This window comes from Gorilla gorilla, chromosome 15 (assembly GCF_029281585.2).
Source record: "Gorilla gorilla gorilla isolate KB3781 chromosome 15, NHGRI_mGorGor1-v2.1_pri, whole genome shotgun sequence".
In the NCBI taxonomy this organism is placed as follows: Eukaryota; Metazoa; Chordata; class Mammalia; order Primates; family Hominidae; genus Gorilla; species Gorilla gorilla.
Genome location: NC_073239.2, coordinates 91,712,383 through 91,737,738, shown reverse-complemented (window position 1 = coordinate 91,737,738; position 25,356 = coordinate 91,712,383). Strand labels below are relative to the sequence as shown.

Below are 25,356 nucleotides of genomic sequence, written 5' to 3'. Positions count from 1 at the left end.
ACGCAGCCTCTCCTTCCTGCAGATCTGAGATGCCATGGTTTGCTGTTGGGCTGATTCCAGTCTTCTCAGGATGCTTGAGGGACAGGGAGAAAGATGTTCATATTGGAGCTGCCTCTCTGGGGAATTTGAAAGCAGAAGTCAGGAGCTTCCCGCTGGAGGCCAGAGCAATGAGAGAAGCTGGGTGATTCAGTCCCCAAGTTTTCAAAGGGCTCTGTGGTCCATAGGCAAAGACAGAAGAGATGGCATTTCTGGAAGGCCCTCTCTGAGCTGGCTTTTCTGGGCACCTGAGTTGGGGTGGCGTTGAGAAATGGCATGGGGGCAGCCAACCAGCTGGCCTCAATTTGCATATTCATAAGCCCCCCATGCCGGTTGGCTGCGCTAAGCAGCCCCCACTGTCCCCAGAGTCAGCGGCTGCAGCAAGACTGGGTCTGTCAGACAGTGCCTTGTGCTAAGAAGGGGCCAGAGGCTCCCCTCACCCAGCCACGGGCACCCGGCCTGCCTGGAGAGGAAGCAGGGAAACCAGAAGCACTTCCTGACCATGGCTCTGTCCGCCCAGGGCTGGTGAAGAGTGGGCTGCTCCGTCTTCTAGAGTGGTTGGCCCCACCTGGCCACAGAGCCCAAGACAAGGACCTCCCAGAGGACCTCTTCCCTGTGAGTAACATCATCGTTTCCATTTACCTTGCCAGAGTACTCTTTAAAAAATTATGGAACATTATGAAAATTGTCAGATATGCAGAGAAGTAGACAGAGTAGCATAGCAATACCCACCCCTATACTCATCACCTATATTTAACAACTGTTCATATGTATTTGCTTATTTTTGTTGGCTGAAATACTTTCAGGCAAATTATAGACATGGAGACATTTCACTCCCTAATTCCTCCCTCCATAATACTTTGTATGCATCTCTGGAGCCCTTTGAAGCTCTTCTTTCATTAGATTCTCACCTAAGTTCTCAGTGAAGGGATGATTATCATCTCCATTTTATAAAAGCTGAAACGCAGAAAGTGCGGCTTTAGGGCCAATGACTGGGAGTAGTGCCCAGACCTCCTAACTCCCAGCCCAAGTGCTTGTACAGCCACATGAAAGGATCTCTGATGTCCAGGGGTGTTTTCCTAGAGAGCAAGCAGGCATTGCAGCTGCTGTGTGACCTTGGGCATGTCACCTTACCTCTCTGGGCTCCTGGTTCCTCATCCATAAAGTAAAGGCATGTCATGAAGCTCCTCAGACCCCTAACGCTAGCCTGTGACATTTCCCTTGGTTTTTAGAAAAATGAGAAAAGACAATGTAAAGAGTTTTTCGCAAAGCTAAACTTATTTGCATATTATGCCTTTTCCCCTTTTATTCTTTTAAAAACAAAGTGGTTAAGATTTTATTTTATTTTATTTTTATTTTTATTTTTTTTTGAGATGGAGTCTTGCTCTGTCACCCAGGCTGGAGTGCAATGACACGTCTCAGCTCACTGCAACCTCCGCCTCCCGGGTTCAAGCAATTCTCCCTGCCTCAGCCTCCTGAGTAGCTGGGATTACAGGCATGCACCACCACGCCCAGCTAATTTTTGTATTTTTAGTAGAGACGGGTTTTCACCATGTTGGCCAGGCTGGTCTCGAACTCCTGACCTCAGGCGATCTACCCATCTCAGCCTCCCAAAGCGCTGGGATGACAGGCGTAAGACACCCTGCCCAGCTAAGATTCTTTAAGAAATAAAAATCATGTGTCAGTGAAGGGAGATGAAAAAATCTTAAAGAGGAAATAAAAGTGATGGTAGATAGTAGTCTTTTGTATACTTATTTTTTGTGCCTTCACCTGCAAAATAAAATGTCAGTAACTCTCAAACTGGTCCAATATCTTTCCTCTTCATTTCATTTTTTATTTTTAGTAAACCAATTTTTTATTCATTTTAAATAAGTTTTAAACTACTTTTGTTTTGGGGGCTTTTAAAACGAAAACTGAGTTAGGTCCACTCCAATGTCCATTGATTTATTTTTATGAAATTTGTATGGGCCGGGCGCGGTGGCTCACCCCTGTAATCCCAGCACTTTGGGAGGCCGAGGTGGGTGGATTACGAGGTCAGGAGTTCAAGACCAGCCTGGCCAAGATGGTGAAACCCTGTCTCTACTACAAATACAAAAACTAGCCGGGCGCGGTGGTGGGCGCCTGTAATCCCAGCTACTTGGGAGGCTGAGTGAGAAGAATCGCTTGAACCCGGGAGGCAGAGGTTGCAGTGAGCCAAGATCACGCCACTGCACTCCAGCCTGGCAATAGAGCGAGACTCCATATCAAAAAAAAAAAAAAAAAAAAAAAAAAACTTGTATGATGCTGGCAGGTCATCCCGAAGCTCTGAAACCATATCTATCTTGATTTCCCATTCTGCAGCTTTCTTTTCAACATGTTCTCCGAGGATTTGTGTAAAGAATATACTGCTGTTGTTGCCATTTCCAAAGCAGTCTTTAGAAAAGCCATATCTATCCCTTTATTATTTTTGGTCCCAAAAGGCGGATTCATAATTACTGTATCAAATGACTTGACATCCTGTTAGATAACAGGCACACATCACATTGAACCATGTCAATATTTGTTAACTCAAACTCTTCCACATTCCTATTAACTATTTCCAATACATCTTCATCTCTGTCAAATCCAACACAGAACCCTGCTCCTCACACTGCAGTTCCCATGCTAAGCATTCCACCACTACAGCCTAGATCTGCAAAAACTTCACTTTCAATGTCATCATAAGTGCTATGGATTGCATACAGCATACATGCTGCAATGTGAAGCTTGGTGGGACACTGTTCTAGAAGTAGCTTGGCCTTTTCGAATCCATCCACTTATTGCAGGTGACTCTCTAGTTCCTTAAGCCTTAATTCCTTCCTTTTGTTTTTTTAAAAATATGGACTCTCAGGGTTTGAAGGCACAGGATCTCAGGAGGTGACTGGCACCTTGGCTGGGGCCAGAAGACCTCTTCATTTTACTAATGGTTGAAATCTAAAAATATAAAAATCTGGAGACCAGCCACTGTACCAGATGCTCCTAAGCCCTTTCCAGCTCTAGAGTTCTATGGCTGTCGGGGCTCCTGAACCCACCCTAGGAGGAAAGGAAACCAGTTTAAGGAGTGCCTATTTCCCGCACCAGAGAATGCAAGGCCCACCACATGTGATCCTCACCACAATCCTAGGAGAGTGACTGTTATCAACCCCATTTTACAGCCAGAGAAACTGAAGGGGAAAAGGCAGAGTTAATTTGTGTAAGTTCACATAAGAGCTAACAAAGGGCTGGGCGCGGTGGCTCACGACTGACTGTAATTCCAGCATTTTGGGAGGCTGAGGCGGGCAGATCATGAGGTCAGGAGATCGAGACCATCCTGGCTAACATGGTGAAACCCCGCCTCTACTAAAAATACAAAAAATTAGCTGGGCATGGTGGCACGTGCCTGTAGTCCCAGCTACTCGGGAGGCTGAGGCAGGAGAATCACTTGAACCAAGGAGGTGGAGGTTGCAGTGAGCCAAGATCGCCACTGCACTCCAGCCTGGGTGACACAGCTACACTCCGTCTCAAAAGAAAAAAAAATAGCTAACGATTCCCCCCAGGTCTAATACCTGGTAGATCATTCCATAGTTCACAGCCATCATTGATGCAGACCACCAGGGCTTCTGACTCCACTGTGTCTGTGTCTGTGGATGGACAGGACTGTGTGGCCTGGGCCTGTCAGTCTGACCCCCTCTCCTCATTTCTGTCATTAGCCAGTGCAGTGAAGAGAGCCTGTTCAGGGCTGGACCAGAGATGGATGGGTGGCCTCCGACCTGCAGCAGAGTGGGGACAGTGCAGGGGGCCTCTCATCGTAGAGAATAAAACAGGACAAGGCCGTATATGAAAATGCCTTTGAAAAGCATAAAAACGCTATGTGACTTTGAGATGTGCTACCCTGAACAAGTCTTCATCAGTAGCAAAAGTTAGCTCTGTCTGGCAAGTATTTGGATGGGAGGCTGTTCAGGAGTACAATGGGTAAGGCAAAAATGTATTCATATACAGATGTGATTAAGTCATCATTATTATGAAATGCCAGTGGTGGGCCCTTAGATCCCATAATGAGTGTTGATGAAGGTAAAAGCAGCTGTTTCAGGATAAGGCATTTTCCTCTATACTTTTCCAATCATGTTGGGTGGTCATCTACTAAGCACAAGGCTGGTCCAGTTGGAATCCAACTGAATCTAGGAAATGAATGAACAAAATACTGCAAAGAAAAACATGTTTTCCCAACAAAAACCAGGCAGGAATTTTATCAAGGAAATAACAATAAAACTGCTTGTATAAATCTGATTTGAGCTTCAATGACAGTGATGAGAATGAGTTAGCATCTCTTGGGCTTCACGGGGTACCTTTTACCTAAGGACTCTCCATAGCCCACCTTGCTTTATTGATTGGTTCTCTTGTGACCCAGCTGAAGCGCATCAAAGGTGTTTGCTGTTCCCTAAATGTGTACACATCACAGAAGGGGAGACATGGCCTGTGAGCTGCCAGTCTCACCTCAGCTGGCCTCATAGGCAGCCCTTCCCCTTTGTCCCACTTGGGCAGAGCTTCGGGAGCTCTCCAGGGATATTCCATGGAAGGACATAGACCCACAGGGAGAAAGGCTGCCTGCCATGTAGGAGGTGATCTGTACAGGTGATGATGCCACAGACACTGGCTGTTCCTTTTCAGCTCATGCCCCGGTGCTCTAACACAAAGCTGAAAGGAGACAACACACAACTTCTCTCGTATGTTCTTGTTTGTTTGTTTGTTTGTTTCAGACAGGGTCTTGCTCTGTCGCCCAGGCTGAGTGCAGCGGTGCTATCATGGCTCACTATAGCCTCGACCTCCTGGGCTCAAGGTCCTCCCACCTCAGCCTCCCAAGTAGCTGGAACCACAGACAGGTGCCACCACATCTGGTTAATTTTTTCTATTTTTTGCAGAGATTGGATCTGATATGTTGCCCAGGCTGGTCTCGAACTCCTGGGCTCAGGTGATCCTTGAGCCTTGGCCTCCCAAAGCACTGGGATTACAGGCGTGAGCTACCACATCTAGCCTTATGTCGTCCATTATATACTTGAAATTCAAACTCACCCTCATTTTACATTTTCCAGCTATAAAATCCTATGTGCCTTCGCAGTTATCTTATAAGCCCTGTGTTCTATGCTTGTGTTTGTAGCTAAATTTGCTTCTCCAGTGGGGTTTTTTATTTCTGGTACCGAGGAATATGTATCTGGGAAAGAGTTAATGAGAAAAAAGTGCAGTTTTTTTTTAAAAAAATAGACTTTATTTATTTTACTTTATGTTTTTAGAGACAGGGTCTTACTTTGTTGCCCAGGCTGGAGTGCAGTGGCTATTCATTGGCATGACCGTAGCACACTACAGCTTTGAACTCCTGGGCTCAAGCAGTCCTCCCACCTCAGCTTCCTGAGTAGCTGAGACTACACGTAAGCACCACCACATCTGTCTAGACTTTATTTATTTATCTATTTATTTATTTATTTTTTTGAGATGGAGTCTCGCTCTGTTGCCCAGGCTGGACTGCAGTGGCTTGATCTCGGCTCACTGCAACCTCCACCCCCCTGGTTCAAGCAATTCCCCTGCCTCAGCCTCCCAAGTAGCTGGGATTACAGATGCACGCCACCACACCCAGCTAATTTTTTTGTATTTTTAGTAGAGACAGGGTTTCACCATGTTGGCCAGACTGGTCTCGAACTCCTGACCTCAGGCAATCCACTCCCCTCGGCCTCCCAAAGTGCTGAGATTACAGGCGTGATCCCCCGCGCCTGGCCTAGACTTTATTTTTTAGAGTGGTTTTAGGTTCACAGCAAAATTGAATGGAAAGTACAGAGATTTCCCATATATCCCCTGCCTTCAACATGCATAGTTTTCTCCATACATGCAAATGTTTAATTAACAAAGGCAAGATTGCCTTTTTTCATTACAAAACTGAAAACATATCCATTAAAAATTTAGAAAATTCAGAAAAATAAAAAGAAAAAATAGAGAAAAAAATTACCTGTGGTTCTATTACCCATAAACAACATTTTGATGTATTTATTTCTCTATAATGTATGGGGGTGTGTGTGTGTGTGTGTGTGTGTGTGTATTTTTTTTTTTTTTTTTTTTTGAGGCAGGCTTTCACTCTGTTGCCCAGGCTAGAGTGCAGTGGAGCAATCAGAGCTCACTGCAGCCTCAACTTCTTGGTCTCAGTGATCCTCCTGTCTCAGCCTCCCTAGTAGCTGAGACTACTGGCACAAGCCACCACGATGCCCAGCTGATTTTTTTTCGGGGAGACAGGGTTTCGCCATGTTGCCTGGGCTACTCTCAAACTCCTGAGCTCAAGCGATCCTCCCACCTTAGCCTCCCAAAGTGCTAGGATTACAGGCATGAGCCACCATACCTGGCCTCATATTTTTATTTGCATTTTTAATATCTAATTTTCTCTTACCCCCCCACTCCAGTTATATAAAATAATGTTACATAAACTTTACTTAAACACTATTTTTCAAAATGGTTGCATAATATGGCATCATGTAGATTATACCATACCTTAACTAATGCCTACTCTTATTAATATTAATAATACTTGGATGGCCATCTTTGACATAAATTTATGAGTCTAGCCATCATTTTCTTGGCTTAACTTCATAGACATAGACTCACTGATTCAAATGGTATAAACATTTTTAAGTTTCTTAATATACAATCCATGAATATTTCCAAAAAATATATGAAAACTGAGCAAGATTACTGAGAATCAAAGAAATACACATAATGAGGTAACATTGTCACCTACCATAACGGCAAAGATTTAAAAGACAATGCCCAGCGTTGATAAAGATAAGGAGATGTATGTTCTTTAATAGATACATTGGTAGGAGCACAAACTGGCTATTTAAAAGTATATATATACAAGTAACACACGAATATATTCTTGTAAAAATTCAATTAATATAGAAATACACAGAGTAAAAATTGAGGTCAGGCATGGTGGCTCACGCTTGTAATCCCAGCACTTTGGGAGGCCAAGGTGGGCGGATCACCTGAGGTCGGGAGTTAGAGACCAGCCTGACCACCATGCAGAAACCCTGTCTCTACTAAAAATACAAAATTAGCCGGGTGTGGTGGTGCATGCTTTTAATCCCAGCTACTTGGGAGGCTAAGGCAGGAGAATCGCTTGAACGTGGGAGGCAGAGGTTGCAGTGAGCCGAGATCACACTATTGCACTTCAGCCTGGGCAACAAGAGCTAAACTCCATCTCAAAAAAAAAAAAAAGTTGAAGGTTCTGCTTCAGTCCCTCCTCTCTACCCCCAATCAGTTGGTACATTTCTGGAGGACAGTTGGAAAAGAAGTAGAACAGTTTAACATAGTCTCAGCCTTTGATGCAATGTTTTCACTTCTAGAAATGTAGTCCCCAAAGAAATATGTAGGAGTGTTAATCCCAATACTATTCATAATAACAATAGCTACAACTTATCAGCAATAACTAAGTGCCAGGAACTGTTCTAAAAATATAACATGTGTTAACTTATTGGATCCAGATGTGAATTCCACAATAACCATAGATATTATGGTTATGCCCATTTTACTGATGAGAAAACTGAGGTACGGAGAGGTCACAAACTTAGCTAAGTGGCTCTAGGGATTCAAGTCTAGGCAGTCTGATTTGTGGGTCTATGTTCTCCATCTCCATACTATCTTATTTTTTTTTTTTTTTTTTGAGACGGAGTCTCGCTGTCGCCCAGGTTGGAGTGCAGTGGCGTGATCTCGGCTCACTTCAGGCTCCGCCCCCCTGGGTTCACGCCATTCTCCTGCCTCAGCCTCCCGAGTAGCTGGGACTACAGGCGCCCGCCACCTCGCCCAGCTAATTTTTTGTATTTTTAGTAGAGACGGGGTTTCACTGTGTTAGCCAGGATGGTCTCGATCTCCTGACTTCGTGATCCGCCTGCCTCGGCCTCCCAAAGTGCTGGGATTACAGGTGTGAGCCACCACGCCCGGCCTGTCTATGCTTCTATAATAGTGAAAATATAAGAAGGAATCTATCAAAGGAGAACTTGTTAAGTAAATTAGGGTACATCTATACAATGGAATATTATCAGCTTTCACAATGTTGCTGTAGATTGATATTCATCCACATGAAAGATTTAAAAATGGAGGCATAAAACTATATATCTATAATACCATTTTTGTTTTTTTTCTATATATGTATATAATTACGAGAAATTATAAACTTCTCTGTACATGGAGAAAAGAGCTTGGCAAAAATGATGAACACCAAAATTTTAACTGATTTTCTCTGGGAGTAGCATTAGAGTGTCTTTCTTTTCCTCTTAATACATTTCTATATTTGGGAAGTAAAATGATCCTACATTACTTTCATCGTCTAAGAGATGCAATAAAGCTATTTTTAAAGGATTATGACAATTGCTACCTCCATCACTGAATATGAGAGTGCTAGTAGCTAATTTTCAAACAGAAAGCATCACTGCTTCATGCAGACTTACCCAGATAAAGGGCTGTGGGCAGCACGCCGGCCTCAGCACAGAGGTTTCCTGTTTCTCAGCAGTCCAGAGGCAGAGTTTCCATGATTGCATGGGCGTAAACATCTCTGGGTACCCAACCACAGTGGAGTCTGGCTGGATTTCCAGTTTCTGGCCTCAAGATATTTCTGTTCATTGTTGCTTCATTAAACACACTGGTCCCATCTGTTACCCTAGTAGATCTGTCTTCTGGAGCACACAGACTACACGGAACCTCAGAAACAACACCTTGAATAACCCACAAAGGAGATTCAGCAGCTTTAGTGGTTCTATGCCCTTCTCCTCAATGACTCTATCTACCCGTCTGTCTTTCTGTCTGCATTGATTTTGTTCCATGCACAAGCCTCCATGCTAGGTGCTGGAGAGATCTGAAATAAAGTATTGTCTATTGAGGAGACAAAAATCAATATAAATGAAGTATTTATGGACAATTTATTCAATGGAGTTAGCAAACATCTGGTAACATCTGGCAGTCAGGCACTACTTGGGGACACAAAGAGGGAGCTCACAGTCTAAAGGGGAAGATGCATTGATCACTTCAAAGAGGAAGTGACATTTCAGTTGGATTTTGAAAGAGGAATAAGAGTTTGTCAGTGGAAAAGTGGGAGAAGGGCTGGTCGGGCCGAGAGAATGTAAATGCAAAGACACGGAGGCTGGAAGGAGCTTGGCCTGTTCAGTGAACACAAAGTCCAGGACAGCTGGACACAGGCAATTGTTGAGGGTAGTGGCTCCAAAGGAGTTAGATCGAGACCATGTTTGTGAAGAGCTGAGACATCTGAACCTTCTAGTCCACAGGAAGCTAGCAAAGACTTTGATTCCATAGAGGAGCATAAGCAGAGCTAGCTACATTTTAGAAGATTAATACCAGTGGCAATGTCATTGAGAAAATGGAAACAATCAAAAGAAAATTTCCACCAGTTCCCATCACATTTATCCACCTGCCTGTACTGGTGTGCCTCCACTGCTCTTCCTTTTGCTGCATGGATGAACTGAGCGTTCCCCTGTCTAAAGTCAATCCCTCCTTGTGTGCACTAGATCTCTTCCCCTCCTTCCTACTCAAGCACATGGCTCCAGAAATTCTCCCCCTCTTGCCTACATTAACATATTTCATCTTTCTGCAGCAACATTGTTATCAGCCTACAAATATGCTGTTATTCTGCCTATCTTGAAAAACTCTCTCTTGACCCCATTTTCTCTTTCAGCACTCTCATTTCTGTCCTCTTTACAAAACTCCTTGAAAGAGTTGTCAAATTCAATGTCACCTACTCCTCTTCTTGTCCTCTCCCTTAAATCCACGTCAATCAGGCTTTTTTCTCCCTGTACTCCACCAAAACTGTTGATCAAGATTCCCAGTGACTCCACATTACTAATTCAAATGGCCAGTTTACAATCCCTTTGTGACTTGGCCTCTCCCTCCTCCTAGAAACATTTACTTCACTTGGTTGCCAGGACCTCGCACACCCCTAGGTTTCCCCCTGCCTCTCTGACTGCTCCTTCTCAGTTGCCTTGGTTGATGCCAGCTCATGCCCCCAGCCTCTTCATGTCCCTGTGTCTCAGGACTTGGACCTTGGCCTTCCTCCCTTCTCTGTCTACATTTACTCCCTTCGTGACCTCATCCAGCCACATGCTAACCACCCTCAATTTTACATTTCTAGCCCAGATCTCCCTGACTGAACCCCAGGCTTATTTCTACAATTGCTTTCTGGTTTGTTTTTTTTTTTGTTTTTTGTTTTTTGAGACGGAGTCTCGCTGTGTCACCCAGGCTGGAGTGCAGTGGTGTGATCTTGGCTCACTGCAACCTCCACCTCCTGGATTCAAACAATTCTCCTGCCTCAGCCTCCCAAGTAGCTGGGACTACAGGTGCCCGCCACCACACTCGGCTAATTTTTGTATTTTTTTAAGTAGAGACAAGGTTCCACTATGTTGGCCAGGCTGGTCTCGAACTCCTGACCTCGTGATCCACCCGCCTCTGCCTCCCAAAGTGCTGGGATTACAGGCATGAGCCACTGCACCCAGTCTCCAATTGCTTTCTTGACATCTTGACATTTAGATGTCTGTCTAGTACTTATATCAAATTTAACATATCCAGGGTATCGTTGTAGTGTCCCTGTTGGTTAAAATATCAATTCTGCCAGTTTAATTACTATGATTATGATTTTTTTTAGACAGAGTCTCGCTCTGTCGCCCAGGCTGGAGGGCAGTGGTGCGATCTCGGCTCACTGCAACCTCCGCCCCCCAGGTTCACGCCATTCTCCTGCCTCAGCCTCCCGAGTAGCTGGGACTATAGGCGCCCGCCACCACGCCTGGCTAATTTTTTGTATTTTTAGTAGAGAAGGGGTTTCACCGTGTTAGCCAGGATGGTGACCTGTGATCCGCCCGCCTCAGCCTCCCAAAGTGCTGGGATTATAGGTGTGAGCCACCGCGCCCGGCCCAGTTCAATGATTATTATTAGTTAGAAAGCAAGTGACGTGGTTGGAGTATAGCGTACTTTGATGCTTTGTGGGAATAAAACAGCTTTAGGCAGTCTTTCCTGAAATAGCTCCCTCCTTCTCCCCAACCACTCTCTCCAGTTTCCAACCCTTTGTTGTGCTTTCTCTTCACAGCAGGTATCACACACTGAAAATATATTTGTTTGTTTATTCTCTGCTTTCCCTGCTAGACTGCCTGTTCCAGGAGGGCAGACTATGCTGATCTTGCTCACTCCATGAGCCCAGAAGAAGGCCCGACACACAGCAGATGCTCAATAAATAGTTGTTCAATAAATAGTTGAACAATGAATGCGTAATCTGATTTTTCCAAGAGTTAGGACGGCAGTGTTTTTTTTTTTTTTCTTTTTCTTTTTTTTCTTAAGACGGAGTTTCACTCTGTCGCCCAGGCTGGAGTGCAATGGCACAATCTCGGCTCACTGCAACCTCCGCCTCCTGGGTTCAAGCGATTCTCCTGCCCCAGCCTCCCGAGTAGCTGGGATTACAGGCGCGTGCTACCACACTCAGCTAATTTTTTGTATTTTTAGTAGAGATGGGGTTTCACCATGTTGGCCAGGCTGGTCTCAAACTCTTGACCTCAAGTGATCCACTCGCCCTGGCCTCCCAAAGTGCTGGGATTACAGGTGTGAGCTACCTTGCCCGGCCTGAATTTGCTTTTTTTTTTTTGAGATGGAGTCTTGCTCTGTCGCCCAGGCTGGAGTGCAACGGGGCAATCTCGGCTCACGGCAACCTCCACCTCCCAGGATCAAGTGATTCTCCTGCCTCAGCCTCCCAAGTAGCTGGGATTACAGGCGCCCGCCACCACGCCCAGCTAATTTTGTACTTTTGGTAGAGACAGGGTTTCTCCATGTTGGTTAGGCTGGTCTCGAACTCCCAACCTCAGGTGATCCGCCTGCCTTGGCCTCCCAAAGTGCTGGGATTACAGGCATGAGCCACCGCACCCTGCCGAATTTGCTATTTCTAGAAGTGCCTTGGGTGATTCTGTTGCCCTTAGTCACTAGAAAAGTCACTCCGAATCAGACAACGCTTGGTTTGACCCCAGTCTGTCACTTCCGAGCTGCATGACCATAGGGAAGTAGCTTCTTCTCTGATCTTGTTTCCTTATCTGTAGACAATAGGCATGACCACATTCTCATGGAGCTGTTATGACACATTAATTAAATTAATGGATGTAGAGTTCTTGGCATAATGCCAGTTGTTCAGGCGGCTGCCACTATGATATTATTATTATTATTATTATTTTATTGTTATGCCCAAGCAGGAGAAGATTTTTCTCCCTGTAAGATCACTCTGGGAGTCTCCTCAAAGTGGGGTTCTGAGACCAGCAGCATCAGCATTACCTGGGAGCTGGTTTAAAATGGAGAATCTCTGCCCTACCCCAGATCTACTGAATTGAAATCTACACTTTAATGAGACCGCGTTGAATGTTTGCACATTCACATTTAAAAAGGACTGTTCAAAGTCACACGTACTCTTTTCTTCCTGTCTCTAATTTCAGGAGTCTGCCCAGGAGGTTCATGAGCCCTGGCATCCCAGAATCTGAATCCTTCCTCAGCGACAGTGGCTCTTCACCCTTCTAAGTGCAGAGGAGGAAGCCCAGCGCATTCTGGGTGCACTTCCAGCTGAGGAAATAAGGAGGAGGAATTCCTGAAGCCCTGAACAAGTGCCTGGGATGGATCCAAACTCCGTCTTGCTTTCTCCTCAGCCCCAGATCTGCTCCCACCTAGCAGAAGCTTGTACGGAAGGCGACAGAAGCTCATCCCCTCCAGAGCTGGATAGAGACTCCCCATTTCCCTGGAGTCAGGTCCCCAGCTCCAGCCCTACAGACCCCGAATGGTTTGGTGATGAGCACATCCAGGCGAAGAGGGCCAGAGTGGAGACCATCGTCCGAGGCATGTGTCTCTCCCCGAATCCTCTGGTGCCAGGCAATGCGCAAGCTGGGGTCAGCCCACGCTGCCCAAAGAAGGCCCGAGAGAGGAAGAGGAAGCAGAACCTTCCCACACAGCAAGGCCTCCTGATGCCAGCCCCTGCCTGGGACCAGGGCAACAGGAAGGGGGGCCCTCGTGTGAGAGAACAACTTCACCTGCTGAAGCAACAGCTAAGACATCTGCAAGAGCACATCCTACAGGCTGCCAAGCCCAGGGACACAGCTCAGGGGCCAGGAGGCTGTGGCACGGGGAAAGGCCCTCTGAGTGCAAAGCAGGGGAATGGCTGTGGGCCTCGCCCCTGGGTTGTGGACGGTGACCACCAGCAAGGTACCAGCAAGGACCTCTCTGGGGCAGAAAAACACCAAGAGTCTGAGAAGCCCAGTTTCCTTCCTTCTGGAGCACCAGCTTTGCTAGAGATTCTGAGGAAAGAGCTGACCAGGGCAGTGTCCCAGGCTGTGGACTCGGTATTACAAAAGGTACTATTGGATCCACCAGGCCGCCTGACTCAGCTGGGCAGAAGCTTCCAGGGGCAGGTGCCAGAGGGTAGAAGCGAGCCCTCACCTCCTGTGGGAGGGGCCTGTAAAGATCCACTTGCTTTGGCTGCCTTGCCCAGGAGGGTCCAGCTACAAGCTGGGGTCCCAGTAGGAAATTTATCACTGGCCAAGCATCTAGATTCTCCTAGGTACCCTATCCCTCCAAGAATGATCCCCAAACCCTGTCAGGATCCCCCAGCAAACTGTCCCTTGACTGCACCTTCCCACATCCAGGAAAATCAGATTCTTAGCCAGCTACTGGGTCATGGATGCAACAGTGGCCATTGGAGTAGCAGTCCTCCCCAGGACTCATCTTCCCAGAGGCACCCCTCCTCAGAGCCTGCCCTACGACCTTGGAGAACTACTAAACCGCAACCATTGGTCCTGAGCCAGCAGCAGTGTCCCTTGCCTTTCACCTCTGCCCATCTGGAAAGTCTACCCCTTCTTCCCTCGGTGAAGATGGAACAGAGAGGCCTGCATGCTGTCACGGAGGCACTGCCTTTCTCTTTGGTCCACATATCCTTTAATAGCAATTGAAGTTCTCATTGTTGGCCAGGTGCAGTGTGGCTCATGCTTGTAATCCCAGTGCTTTGGGAGGCCAAGGTGGGAGGATTACTTGAGGACAGGTGTTCAAGACTAGCCTGCACAACATAGCTAGACCCCATCTCTAAAAATAAAAAATTATCTGCACATGATGGCCCATGCCTGTAGTCCTAGCTACTCAGGAGGCTGAGGCAGGAGGATTGCTTGAGCCCGGGAGTTCGAGGTTACAGTAAGCTATGATTGCACCACTGCACTCCAGCTGGACAACAGAGAGAGACAATGTCTCAATAAATAAATTAAAATATCATTGACACTGTGCAGAGAAACAACAAAACTAAAAGTTGAAGAGGAGCTGGGGACAGATCACTCAGGGTCTTCTTAATGTTGCTCTGGGCCTTCAGCTTATAGTGGTGACCACATTCTGGAATTTAAGGACCTGGGAAGGTTCACTTAGCTTCTTCTATGACCCATCAGGTTCTGCCACTTGACTTATTCCTTTGGGTCTAAAAGGGTTTTGTTTTGAGACTCAAATAGGCTTTTGAAATACAATGAATACCCTAAGGAAGAAAGAATCCATAATTTGGTTGTCAGCCGCCCATACACTTAGGAGGAGAGGGTCAAAGGAATGACGTCATCTAAGGTATGGCTTCCCCAACCCCATAGCTCTACAAGCAAAAATCCTATATTGTGTAGATAATTCCTGGGGAGCAGATGAGGAACAAGAAACTTCTGGGCCAGATGGAAAAGGAGTTTTCCTCGGAGATGAAACCCAGAGAGGTGGCTGGAAACGGCCAGAGGTCTTCAGTTTAAGGAACAACTTCCAAGGTGCAATGGAGTGCCTGGAGACTAGGGGCTGGGCATATGAAGGGAGAGGAGGCTCCCCATGAGGAGGCCTGAGTGGCCCAGGCTGATCTGCAGGGCTCTGGATCTTATTGCATCATCTTTGCAACCCTTAAGTAGACGCTACTCTCTTAATGTATTTCCCAGAGTAACCCTCGGGATATTAATAATTGTTGAGCTAGAAGAAAAAGTACCTTGGGGAAATACTGAGATAGTTTCTTTTCTGCAGGAATTCTCAGAGCCTTTAACATGAGTAAATGGAAGCTCTAAGAGGAGAATGTACACAGCCCCAAACCCATATGACCCATAGAATAATCCACTTCTAACAAGCATCTTGCAGAACTTAAGTTCTTGAGAATATATTTTGGATGTTGCTTTTTAAGCTAGCTGTGCTCACGCTGCTGCTTCTTGTGTGCAGCTTTGAGGGGAATCTCCAGAAGCTGATGAGTCTGTGGAGTTGCATATCCAGGTGGGAACAGTCGTGTCCTTTGCCTGGCAACTGCTGTGAGGGCAGCAGGATGGGGTGGGACCAGCTCATTACCATGCCAGAACCTGCCTTTGTGTCCTAAATGCCATGAGCGCCCCCTGCCGGTCAAAAGTGTTGGAAACACCCCAAAGCTCTCCTGGAAGTTAGCGAGCAACTGTAAAAGCAACGCTGAGAACACTTCACGTGCCACCACTCTTGGAGGCAGAGATTCCACCATAGACAGACTTTCTTTATAAGAAAGGCTACCTGTCTGGGCCTTTGATAACCACTAGTTGACTCTCCATTAAATTCAGACAGCTGCAAAAACACCTCAGACAGTCTCCCAGAATTTGCTATTTGTTGAGCACCTACATGTGCCTGTTCCTGCCCCCTAAATTGGGGATTGGGCTCAGAGAGCTTCTGGAGGTTTGGGACCTATCCTAAGAAATACCTAAGCCAGGACTGGCTGCATGGGTGAAGTACTTGACTATCTTTGGAATGACTTGGGGCCCCCTAGCAGCACCCTGGCCCCTCAACTCTTCCCTCATTCCTGCTGCCTATATTCCAAGAGATTTATTCCTGTGGGCCATGAAAGCCACCTGAGAGCAAGCTGCTTTACAGCATAAAAAGAATGTTCACATTCACATGACATCCTGTGACATAGGTAGGGCAGATGTGAAGATCATGAGGGGAGCATTAACAGAACACCTTATCGGTGGCAGGCATTGCTACCAGCACTTCACACATATGTGCCCACCACCACTTAGCTACAATTCTGAAACCCATAAAGCTTTGACAGGCCCTATGATTTTCCCCCCCTAAGAATGATGCAATCTTTTTTTTTGGTAGCAAAACCTGGCCTGCACTGATTGGAGGCTATTAATAGATTTTATCCCACTTAGTATAGTCATACATTTTGCTGCAGAAATGTTAATGTATTGGATTATAGACTGTCTCAGCTGTGGATGTTAATTAATGTGTGGTACACACATCGTATTATCTTTATAAGCTAACAAATTCTGAAATCCAAACTCCATTTGGCTCAGCATTTCAGATAAGGGGTTTAGACCTGTATTATCTCACCGTTCTCAAGCATCCACTCTAAGATCGGGTATTCGAGAAGCAGAGACAGAGAAGGGAGCTAACTCATCCAAAGTCCCAAGACACACTAATGAGCAACCAGGATTTAAACCCGTAATCTGATGGCCAAGTACAAGCTTTAACCACTATACTCCACATCTTAGCAATGAGGCTCAGAGCAGTTAAGTGGCTTGCCCAAGGTCACACAGCTAATAGATGGCAAAATCAGTGTCTGAAACTGGGTCTTTGGAATCCCAATCCAGGATTCTCTCCACAGCATTTGTGGATCTGTAGGAAGGGTAAGTAGGGGCTGATGGAGCAGCAGGGAGGGGTCTCCTGTGCAGCAACTAGGTGCCTGGGCCACCTATAACCATAGTCAGTTGGCCTGGTTTCTTTTGGCTAAACAGATTCATCCTATGTGGAAGTCTTAATTGTCTTAAGCTACAGCTCTCGGATCTGAGATCCCAGGTTACTCTGTGTAATGCTTCTCACCCAGCCTAAGGACTGTCCCTAAAAATGCAAAGCGTATTTGTGTAAATCTTTTTTTCATTTCCGTCCTGCCCCAGTGCTAGGCAGTCACATCACAATTCTCCGACTCTTGTTAAAGGGGAAGGAATCTGTCTGTTCCCAGAGTGAGGTATAGTTTGGAATCTAATTTCCATATATGTGTATGGATTAAGGTTGACCGTTCACTCACTTACTCCTCCACACAACAAATATTTATTGAGCACCTACTATGTTCCTAGCACTGGGCTAGGCACAAAGATGAAAAGATAAGGTCCTCACTCTCAAGGAGCTCACAGTCTAGACGAGACAAACATGCAGTAAAAATTCCAATAAGGTCATCGCTGCAACAGTTTGTACAAAGAGTCTTTATAGTCCAGGGTAAGGAAGGCCTAATTTGGCAAGGAAGGGTTTAACAGAGGTGGGAGCTTCTGAGCTGAGACCTGAAAGATGAGGGATAGTTCTGCCAGGCAAATGGAGAGTGGGTGCCACCCAACCATTCAAGCTTCTTGAGCAAGAGCAAAATATGAGCTGGTATTCAGCCTGCTTAGATGTTTGCTGGTTATAAAGGCAACACTGTGAAGGCAATGATAAGAGTGACAGCCAGAATGGGGGCCACCTAGTTTACTCTTCTCGTTTTACAGCTGAGGAAACTGAGGCAGAGAGGGGAAGTAAATCTCTGCTTGGGGTTTTGAAATGGTTTATCTGGGATAGAACTGCCATCTCTTCCCATCCCACTTGGACACCACACACACATACACACACACACACACACACACACACACACACAAATACACCAACCTGTATTTGACATCATCTAAGACAACACACACACACACACACACACACACACACACACACACAAAATACACCAACCTGTATTTGACATCATCTATGCTACATAACTTTTCCACATCGAGATGATTTTTACATTCTGTGACTTAACTGTGCACATATGTCATCCAGCTTATTTGACCAGAGTTTCCAGAGACAGAAAAATGGAGCAAATACACAATTCCAATCAGAAAAACAAAATGAAATCAAATAGAAACCACAGGAACAAGGAATTCACTAGTTAATTGATAAACTGGCATTTTAAAGTGTTCATTTTCCTTGACACTGAGATAAATCCAGGAGGGTCTAAACCCTGGTCACTTGAAGAAGGCCAAACTAATGTTTTTCTTCACACGATATCCCAGCTCCAACCTCCTGAAGGTTTATTTTCCTGATGTTCAGGTAAAGTCACTCAACTAAATGGCAGCTTCTGCAGAACTCCCAAGAGGCAGTGTGTTTTGCCTGGTGTGAGGCAAGTCCTAGGTCATCATATGTGCACTTCAAGCTCCCCTTAGTGTTGCTGATGGAAGCAATGTCCAGTTCTGGGCTGAGACTCTACCCAAATAACCATGAATAACTTTAGGCTAGAAAGGTTGGCTGTCTAAATTCTTAAGCTACTGAGCTGTAGATAATCCCCAAAACAGAAACACATGGGCAGGAAAAGTAGAGGGAAACAGAAACACTAGTTAGTGGCCTTTTTGGCTAGTTTTCTGCCTTAGCTGGGGACACTATGAAAAATAAAATATAGGCCAGGCACAGTGGCTCATGCCTCTAATCCCAGCACTTTGGGAGGCTGAGGTGGGCAGATGACCTGAGGTCAGGAGTTCGAGACCAGCCTGACCAACATGGTAAAACCCCATCTCTACTAAAAATACAAAAACTAGCTGGCGTGGTGGCGTGCGCCTGTAATCCCAGCTACTCGGAGGCTGAGGCAGGAGAATCACTTGAACCCAGGAGGTGGATGTTGCAGTGAACAGAGATCGCACCACTGCACTCCAGCCTGGGCGACAAAGCGAGACTACATCTCAAAAAAAAAAAAAAAAAAACCACAAAAACAAACAAACAAACAACAAAAAATATATATAGAGAGAGACGGAGAGAGAGACAGAATGTCAGACACTGTCAAATTTATGTTCAAATTGCTATAGTTCAAAACTGAGTGAAAGTACATACAGATGAAGTGTGACAATAAGGAAAATCAAACTAATTGTTGGGACCAGACCTCCCCTGTTCCCATAAAAGGTTTCTGAGGGCCTCCTTTACCTTGGATGTTGGGTTAGGGGCTGTTAATACTTTCGGTCTACATCATTCAAGCTTTTCTTTCCCTCATATTCAGTTGGTTGGTTGATCCCTGAAGCAACCTCTGATTTTGATTTCAATTCATTCCACAATTCAAAGTTGCTAATAAACTGCTCCCTGACCTACATCTTGCCCTTCCCTTGGCCCTTTATCCAAGTGGAAGGCCCCAGGCCTGCCATGCAGTCCACCTGGGTGCAGCAAAATCTGGCACCACACTGATCTTGACCCCTAAGTCCCACTCAAACACCACAAAAAGCTTTTCATGGGTAAAACGACCCTCATAAATCTAGCATATCAAAAAAAAAGTTATGTTCTAATGGGCACTGTAGCTAATTTAGATTTTTCTGAGTATAACTAAATAGGCTTGGAAAATAGCGGTGGCTTCGCTTCTTTTTTTAAAGGAAGCCCCTGTTAATGCTGGTTAAAGCCATGTATATGAACCCCTATACTGAGCTGGAAGCAGACAGTTCTAATTCTGAGCACCTCGTGGCAAATGTCTGACTGGATGGACCTCTTGTTTGTACAGTTCAACCGCTGCATTACCTCCCAGATGATCAAGTGGTTCAGCAACTTTCGTGAGTTTTATTACATCCAAATGGAAAAATCTGCCCGGCAAGCAATTTCAGATGGTGTCACAAATCCCAAAATGCTGGTGGTTCTCCGCAATTCAGAACTTTTTCGAGCTCTCAATATGCACTACAACAAGGGAAATGACTTTGAGGTAAGACCATGTACTGGATTCCCATGAGATCTGATGAGTGTCTTCCCTACATGATTCGAGTTTTAGGAAAGATCCCTCTTCTGTGTCTCCTTAAGTTACTGAGAGCCAGGGCAGCCTGGGTCAATCTCTGTATCATCCACAAAGATTACAGCCTCAACATCTTCGCTTGGGCAACAGGTGGAAGCAGCAAACTGAGTCTACAGCCAGTCTTCATTCTGAAGCTTAGTGAGAGGTCTGCCAGGTGTTACACCATCTTAGACTGAATACCCCGTCATTATCAAGTTACATAACTTACTGACCTTTTTGCCTTAGTGCCAGGAGGCTCAGGACTGAATGCTGAGCTCAGTTGTGGCACCTAGTCTTGGCCTAGGTTTTCTCAACAATTTCTATGCTTTTCATGATTTGATTCTTATCTGTATTTTCCCTTGAAAATGTATCAGTGGGCCTTCCACAGCAAGTCACCTCAAATCTTTTCTGGAAATAACAATAAACAACACTCAAGCTCAGTCCCTCGGGGATCCCTATGAAGGCACACTGGTGGCACCTCAGAGGTAAAGCGTCAGTGAAAGGTGAGCCTAGGTGTCACTGGTGCACATTCCTAATCAAGAGATGCGTGTTGCCTCATGCACAGCTGACAGCTGTTAGGCTGGCATCTGATTCTGCAGGTGCCGGGTTTATCTGGTCACAGATTACACTTCCCTCTTCTTGATTTCTCCCTTGACTGTGATCACAAAGAGTGGTTTATTGATACCTCCAAAAAATATAAGAACTGTGGTCATCCACTGGTTGACTGGTGAGTCAGAGTATGTTTGGAAAGCTAAGACTACCTGTGGGGAAAATTGTCCATGTCTCCCTTTCTGAGGCTCAAGGGGTCACGGCCAGTATGGGACAGGCAGCACTGCTGCATCTTTCCACATAGGGTGGTCATTTGACCTGCAGTGGCAGCAAGCCCCAAGCCAAGCTGGGTCTGGAGCTTGGCGGTGGGGCAACCCATCATTCATGGTGCCAGTCTGGGTTAGGATTCTAGAACAGCACCCCCGTCAACCAGCTCTGAAAGCAGGAGTGTAAGCTCTTCAGACCCAGCCCTAAAAGGCAGTGGAATGAGGTATGACAGTCAGAAGCTTGGTGGCACTCCTTTCCACAGTTAGTACTAGGGAAAAGAATACCGAAGTCTCTTTGAGCCACAGATTTACTTTCAGTAAGATTTTTTGACCTGCTTAGTTAAAAAGTCGCCCATTAGCGAGATCAGCTCCTCCTACAAAGGAAGTGTCCTTAATTCACCTTCTCCCAGGGCTTTCTCATTGGAGCTGTCTTATCAAGGTGTGTGTCTGATGAGGGAGCAGAGGATTCCTAGGGTTGCAGAATCAGGGGCCACTAGAGCAGGGATGCTCCTAGCCCACTACCCAAGAAACAGGCAGCATCCGCTAGTGAGGGCTCTGGCACCAGTGCTTCCCAACCTCACGTCTTTTCTTTCTTGTGGGTCTCTTTGGAAATGCAGGTTCCAGATTGCTTCTTGGAAATTGCCAGCTTGACGTTACAGGAGTTCTTCAGGGCTGTCTCCGCAGGGAGAGACTCAGATCCTTCCTGGAAGAAACCCATTTATAAAATTATTTCGAAACTGGACAGTGACATCCCAGAGATATTCAAATCTTCCAGCTATCCCCAGTAGCTGTTTCAGGGTTAAGATCCCACAACGTGAGGAGTGACTGGCTAGGGTTTCCTGGGTTTGTCTTAAAGGGCAATTTAGCTGTAGTCATATAAAAAGGGCACAAGGAAATCTCCTCTATCAAAATAGGTACTATTACCATTTTGATCATTTATTTCCCTTTCCAGAATCATCAGAAATTTAACTATAAAATGTACTAACTATATTGGTGTATTGGTAGTATATTGTAAAAGGAACACAAGTTTCCAATCAGAAGACTTGAAGCTCAACTCCATTGTTTCCAGGTGTTGTGACCCCGGGAACTTCCTGGTATCTCTGTATCTGTAAAATGAGGTTGTTAAGGATTAAAGGACAGTATGTCCTATGCAATGTCATTCACACACAAATGTCAGTTTTTTGAGCCCCTCTTTCAGATAAGGTTATCTTATTTGGGGTTTTTCCAAATTGCTGTTTTTAGTCACCTAATTATAAAGCGCCATCTATTTGCTAGATACTTTCACATACTTTAAGCTTTTCACCCTGAAAAGTAGTTATTATCATCATTTAAAAGATGACCAAACAGAAGCTTTAGAACTGCAAGGTAACTCGCCAAAGCCTATGAGGCTAGGACATCTGGGTTGATAGGGACAGTCAGGAGCCTGGAGGAACCAAGACTTTCTGATGCCCAACTGCATGCTGGACCCATCTCCTGCAGCTAACTCAGGATCTCAAGCAGGACCCCACCCCTAGTAAGCATCCAGCGCTGACAGGGCACCGTCACCTGACAACTCCTGCCCAGCACTTAGGAGCACTTCACTGCCCAAGATTTCTGCTGATCATTTCAGCAAACTTAAGACAAACTTTCTGCAGGACTTGAGTGTTGCTGTTTATTCACATTTGTCTGCTGGAAGAGTTTATCAGCTGGATAATGCAAATAGTCTCCAGCTGACCATTGCAATTGGTGCCCCAACCTCATATATGCAGAAGAAGCTGAACTTCAGACTGTGAAAGGTAGAAAAGGCCTTAGGAGATCATCTGGCCCATGCTGCTTAAATTGGGAAGGAAGAACCGCAGTCCAGACAGGAGGCTTGCACACGCTGTGCACAGCCTTGCAGATGATAAATGGCATAACTGGGACAAATGCAGCATCACACAGAAATGGAAATTCTCCCACTCCATAACAAAATTACAGTCCATGGCTGACCTTCCACTGATGAAGGAATTCATGAAATCAACATTTCCCCCCGCTGCTGGCCCAGCACAATTGTGACCCACTCTTGAGCATATAGGCAAGGCATGTACAAAGCTGAGTAACTGCATCTGTCTTCTAAGCTAGTCAGGATCAAGTCTTTGTAAGCACTGCCAAAGGTACGCCGGGTGGGGTGGGGTGGGGGTAATACACAGCTCGGGCTTTGTAGTCCTGATAAGGGGTGTCTGTGAGTTCATTAGCTTCTTTCCTGTCTATATAAAACAAGTTTCCTATTCGGCTACTCAACTTCCATAATTTTTCTGGTGGGGTGCTGCTGGAGCAGATGAGATAAAATCCCTCAACTATTACTAGAACTATCAGCATAAAAAGTATGAAAGATGAATTTTCCTTTGAATTTTCTCTTCAAACAGCTGAAAGGAAAAGCAAAACAGACTTAGCCCAAACCCATCTTTACAGGCTAAAGGTTAAGTGCCCTCCAATACATCCAATTGCACTCAGAAGATCTTTGCCCTATTTTCACAAAAATGAAGGAATCTGCCAAACCTAAGTTTTAAACACAGGCAAGCATGGAGTGCTCTGAGCAAGGGCAATCAGTTTTCTGTGTCTGGACATAGTAGAAGAACCCTCTATCCAGAGTGACATTACATACCTAAGTTAGACATACAGGGGAAACAAGTTCACATGACTGTCCAATAGAGAGCAGCCCTTCTTCTGTCCCAAACCTGAAATTCATTAGTGTGTGTTTAAAGACTGAGCCAAGTCACCTCCAGGGCAGTGAACCTTGTCTCAGGGACCAATTAGATGAAATGTACAAGCTCAAATTGAAAACATTTGTGTACTGCAGTCTTTCCAGGAAGTGTTCTCTAACCACTGAGCTAAACACAGAAGAATGTATAAATATATATGCTCTGCCAACAGAAGAATTCTATTTGATTATAATTTTCTGTTTCTACCAAGTGCGTATCCCTCTCTGTTGGAAACACATGGAGTGTAAGCTGAGTGGGTTATTATTTTAGCAATCATACTTTGCCAAAGATCTGGTCATTTTTTCCACTAAGGTATATGAGGGCACTATTCTTTTATTTTTTTGAGACAGGGTCTCACTCTCTCACTCAGGCTGGAGCACAGTGCCACGATCACAGTAGCTTTGATCTCCCAGGTTCAAGTGATACTCCCACCTCTGCCTCTCGAGTAGCTAGGACTACAGGCACATGTCACCATGCCCAGCTAAGTTTTTAAAATTTTTCTGTAGCGATGGGGGTCTCACTATGTTGCCCAGGCTAGTCTCGAACTGTGGGCTCAAGCAATTCTCCCACCTTAGCCTCCCAAAGTGCTAGAATTATAGGCATGAGCCACTGTGCCCGGCCTTGGGTGCTACTCTCTCCTAGATTAGACATGTTCAAATACTGCATAATTGTCTTAATTTTTCAATGGTGGACTATAGGGTCTGCACTGTGGTTTATGATGATGGCACTACTGAGGAGTTAATGCCCAATTATCAATTAAAAGCAGGCAGTTGATTGGTATCCCATGGAGGAAAATGTTCATTAGGAACCTTTATTTCAAACACTGTTTCATATAGTATACAAAACCCAAACCAGACTCAAACGGTGAGAGGCTGAAGGCATCTCCTGGACATGTAAGGGGTACCTAAACAATTTATTTTCCATCAGAGAATGAGCAAAGTATAAACAGCAAACAGCACAGCACTCTTTAATAAAGCTCTACACCCAGCCCTCTTACGTAGGTCCACTTTTAAAATGTTGTCTTTACTTTCAATGACAAAATATAGAGAATCCTCAAAAAAAAAAAAATTTAAAATTGCACTTCCCTAACCTAATTTTACAAGTGTCTCTTGAAAATAAATCTTTGGCTGGGCACGATAGCTCATGCCTGTAATCCCAGCACTTTGGAAGGCTGAGGTGGGAGGATCGCTTGAGCCCAGGGGTTTGAGACCAGCCTGGGCAATGTGGTGAGGCCCCGTCTCTACCAAAAAAGAAAATACAAAAATTAGCCAGCGTAATGGTGTGTGCCTGTAGTCCCAGGTACTTGGGAGGCTAAGGTGAGGATCATTTGAGCCCAGGAGGTTGAGGCTGCAGTGAGCCGGCAATCATGCACAGCCCTGGGCGATAGAGTGAGTGAGACCTTGTCTAAAAAAAAAAAAAAAAAAAGAAAGAAAGAAAAAGATAAAAATTATTTCTTTTAAAAGTCCTAAAGGCCGGACGCGGTGGCTCACGCCTGCTGTAATCCCAGCACTTTGAGAGGCCGAGGCGAGCAGATCAACTGACGTTGGGCGTTCGAGACCAGCCTAAGCAACATGGAGAAACCCCATCTCTACTAAAAATACAAAATTAGCCGGGCATGGTGGCGCATGCCTGTAAATCCCAGCTACTTGGGATGCTGAGACAGGAGAATCACCTAAGCCCAGGAGGCGGAGGTTGTGGTGAGCTGAGATCGCGCCATTGCACTCCAGCCTGGGCAACAAGAACGAAACTCCGTCTCAAAAAAAGAAAAAAGTCCTTACAAAATTAGCCAAAATTTTGGTAACCAGTTTTCTGAAGTCCTATATAGTCCAGATTTTCATAATAATTGATTCTAGTCCTTTGATTTACAGTTTTGATCCTCTGCTCTGTAAAGCAGATCACAGTTTGATAATATATACAATCAAAACAAAACAGAAATTTAAAAAATCCTTTGATGTTTTTACACAAACTG

At 45.3% G+C, this 25,356-nt stretch overlaps 1 protein-coding gene and 1 pseudogene across 2 annotated transcripts; one reads left to right on the top strand and one right to left on the bottom strand.

Moving 5' to 3' along the window:
* The first annotated feature begins 400 nt into the window (after positions 1-400).
* On the top strand, positions 401-24,815 carry PROX2 (prospero homeobox 2). 2 transcript variants are annotated; one of them, XM_063698009.1, is made up of 5 exons: positions 401-651; positions 5,322-5,456; positions 12,537-13,442; positions 19,592-19,786; positions 21,285-24,815. In XM_063698009.1, the coding sequence occupies exons 3-5, from the start codon at positions 12,711-12,713 to the stop codon at positions 21,453-21,455; spliced, it is 1,098 nt and encodes a 365-aa protein (XP_063554079.1). In that variant the 5' UTR covers positions 401-651; positions 5,322-5,456; positions 12,537-12,710; the 3' UTR covers positions 21,456-24,815. The 2 variants fall into 2 exon arrangements, with proteins under 2 accessions (XP_063554079.1, XP_004055501.5); XM_004055453.5 differs by lacking the exons at positions 401-651; positions 5,322-5,456 and adding exons at positions 15,340-15,351; positions 18,067-18,168 and having other exon boundaries at positions 12,711-14,009; positions 21,285-21,455.
* Positions 1,938-3,202, bottom strand: LOC101154410 (rRNA N6-adenosine-methyltransferase METTL5-like; annotated as a pseudogene).
* Positions 24,816-25,356: the final 541 nt, after the last annotated feature.